This window comes from Mandrillus leucophaeus, unplaced genomic scaffold, assembly GCF_000951045.1.
Source record: "Mandrillus leucophaeus isolate KB7577 unplaced genomic scaffold, Mleu.le_1.0 Scaffold109, whole genome shotgun sequence".
NCBI classification, from domain to species: domain Eukaryota; kingdom Metazoa; phylum Chordata; class Mammalia; order Primates; family Cercopithecidae; genus Mandrillus; species Mandrillus leucophaeus.
This window is the reverse complement of record NW_012099098.1, coordinates 1,544,473-1,547,111: the sequence shown is the minus strand read 5'-3', so window position 1 is coordinate 1,547,111 and position 2,639 is coordinate 1,544,473. Positions and strand designations below refer to the sequence as shown.

At 55.5% G+C, this 2,639-nt stretch overlaps 1 protein-coding gene across 1 annotated transcript in view; it reads right to left on the bottom strand.

The window, feature by feature from the left end:
* SH2D3C (SH2 domain containing 3C) overlaps window positions 1-2,639 on the bottom strand; it is a 60,731-nt gene that overhangs the window by 27,676 nt on the left and 30,416 nt on the right. Inside the window, exons 7-8 of the mRNA XM_011988706.1 lie at window positions 2,314-2,639; window positions 289-413 (exon numbers count right to left, since the gene is read on the bottom strand). Coding sequence (XP_011844096.1) covers window positions 289-413; window positions 2,314-2,639 — 451 coding nt within the window. The remainder of the gene's footprint in view (window positions 1-288; window positions 414-2,313) is intronic.

The window sequence follows — 2,639 nt, the reverse complement described above, 5'->3', positions numbered from 1 at the left end:
GAGGTTGCAGTGAGCCAAGATCCCGCCACTGCACTCCAGCCTGGGCAACAGGAGCAAAACTGCCTCGAAAATAAATAAATAAATAAATAGTTGCTAAATAAACAATCCATGGATACATCTTATATGTTGATATTAACAGTTCTGCTAGCAGGTTTCCAGTGTCAATTATTGCTCTTAGTAAAGGTCTCGCCTCAGAAAAGAGGCAGAAACATACATAACCACACATAGGTTACAGAAGTCTTCAACAACAGATTCCCTCCACCTGCTCCACCCCTCTGCTGGCCATACCAGTGCTGTAGGCAGGGGAGCTAGGGCTCTCGGAGATGGGCGACATGGGTGAGTGCAGGTCCGGGATCTGGTCCATGCTGAGGGCACAGCTGCGGATGGAGTCCCGAGGGCGGGGCAGCGACGTACTGTGGAGCAGATACCATCATGGGCAGGTAGCCCAGAAGTCAGGGGCCTCAGCCTGCCTCTGGGACCCCCCCACCTCTTCACCTTGAACTTCAGAGGCAGAGAAGGCTTGGAGATTATCAAATCCAACCTCCCGACTGATAGGTACAAAAAAACCTGAAGCCCAGAGGAGGGAGGGGACATAGGGAGTCAGGAGCAGAGCTAGGAACCCTGCTGGCGAGCACGCCTGGTTTCTTCCCTTTTTTTTGGAGATGGAGTTTCATTCTGTCGCCCGGGCTGGAGTGCCATGGCGTGATTTCAGCTCACTGCAACTGCTGAACCCACCTCCCGGATTCAAGACATTCTCCTGCTTCAGCCTCCAAGTAGCTGGGATTACAGGTGCCCGCCACCAAGCCTGGCTAATTTTTTGTATTTTTAGTAGAGATGGAGTTTCACCATGTTGGCCAGGCTTGTCTTGAACTTCTGACCTCAGGTGATCCGCCCACCTCATCCTCCCAAAGTGCTGGGATTACAGGCATGAGCCACCGCGCTTGGCCATCAGCCCAGTTCCTAGTTGGTATCCTCCTCATGACCCTGCTCTCCTCCATTCCTACCCAGCTTCCCCTCCCACGAAGCCTAGAGCAGCCTGAGGATGAGGCTTGGGGGCACCCAGCTGAGCCAACACTTCTCACGCTCCTCTGTTTCTCTCCTTTCCCAAGGAGGAGGGGATGGGAAAGGAGGTACAGGCCAGAATTCAACACCCCACGAGTGCCTTTGTGCAAATGAGTCGACTACAACCATTCTCTGGGCAGACACGGCTCCTCACAAGTGCCCTTAGCTTGATAAGCAGAATCTTTCCTCCGACCTTCAGAACGGTCTGGGGAGAGGGGCTAGCAGGAAGAGTGGGGAGCCTTAGGAAGTAGGCCCACCATTCTGACCTCTCCTCACTGCTCCCAGCTATGCTCAGGATGCCTCAGGCACACATGGTCTGTGGATCCTGGCACCATTATGTTTACTGGCTCCAAACCACAGGCCAAGTGGCTGCTGCCCACAGGGTATCCATTCATCAATTCCTTGACTGGGAGCACCCAACCCAGCCCCCGGGAGGTGGGGCCTCAAGGGCCTATCCAAGTGCAGGTGGCACAGGACAGCCGATCTCTGCAAATAGCCAGGGAAGCTACAGAAACTTGGGGCACAGACTTCAGAGTCTACAGACCTGGGTTCGAATCTTGATCCTACCCACTCTCTAGCAAGCAGCTTCCCCCCTTTAAGCCTATGTCCTCATCTACAAATTGGGTGTATGGGCAGGACCCACCTCCCAGGAGGAAGTGGGCATTGATGAGATTGGCCACGTACAGCACTTAACACTTGGTAGGATCTCAGGAACCAGCAGCTGCTGTGGCTTTTCCTGGCATCCAGGGCCTGGTTTTAGCCCCAGAGACAACCAGGTGTAATTAAAATATGCTGAGAACATCCCATTCCCTGTGCAGTGATTTCCATGCTGTAAAGCCCTCTGCTCGGATGCCCACCTTGGCCTAGCTGTGTAGGATGGAGGGGTGGCATCAGGTGGCAGGGACCAGGCCCCTCTCTGGTTCAGGACTCAGGGCTCCCCTGGCATAGGGAGGGCTGCTTGAATGAAAGCCTTTATAGGTAGGAACATGGAGATAATAAAGGAGAGGTGACAGGGTCAAGGGCACATGGCCAGCAAGTGGCAGAGCTGGGACTGCCACTTGGGTCTGACTCCCTGCAAGTCCTTCCTTCCGTACATCCACACAGTATGGCCCAACCTTCCTCCCATTCCTCCCTGCACACAGAGGCTCCAGGAGGGGAATTTCATCCCATTTCAGTGTGCCTGGCCCTTCCCTTTCTCACTAGCCCTCTCATTACCCACATCCCCATTTGACAAATGGGGCCCTGGCTGACCTGGTGGGGCAGCCATCGCTGCGGGTGACCTTGTCCGCAGTGAGTCCGTCGGTCATGGTGACGCTGCGCCGCTTCATGTGGCTGCCCTTGGGGCCTGAGGGGCTGACGGGGCTGGCGGGCTTGCTACTCCCCTGTCCCAGGCCATAGCTGGCCTCGAGGTAGCGCAGTGGGAAGGTGCGGTTCACCGGGCAGTAGATGATGGCACCACTCTGCTCTGACACAGCCTTGCGGCTGCCCACATGATAGCGCACGAGGGCGGGCACATGGTCGAAGCTCTCCTGCTCAAACAGGTACTGGATGTGTGTGTAGCTCTCGCCTGCCTTCAC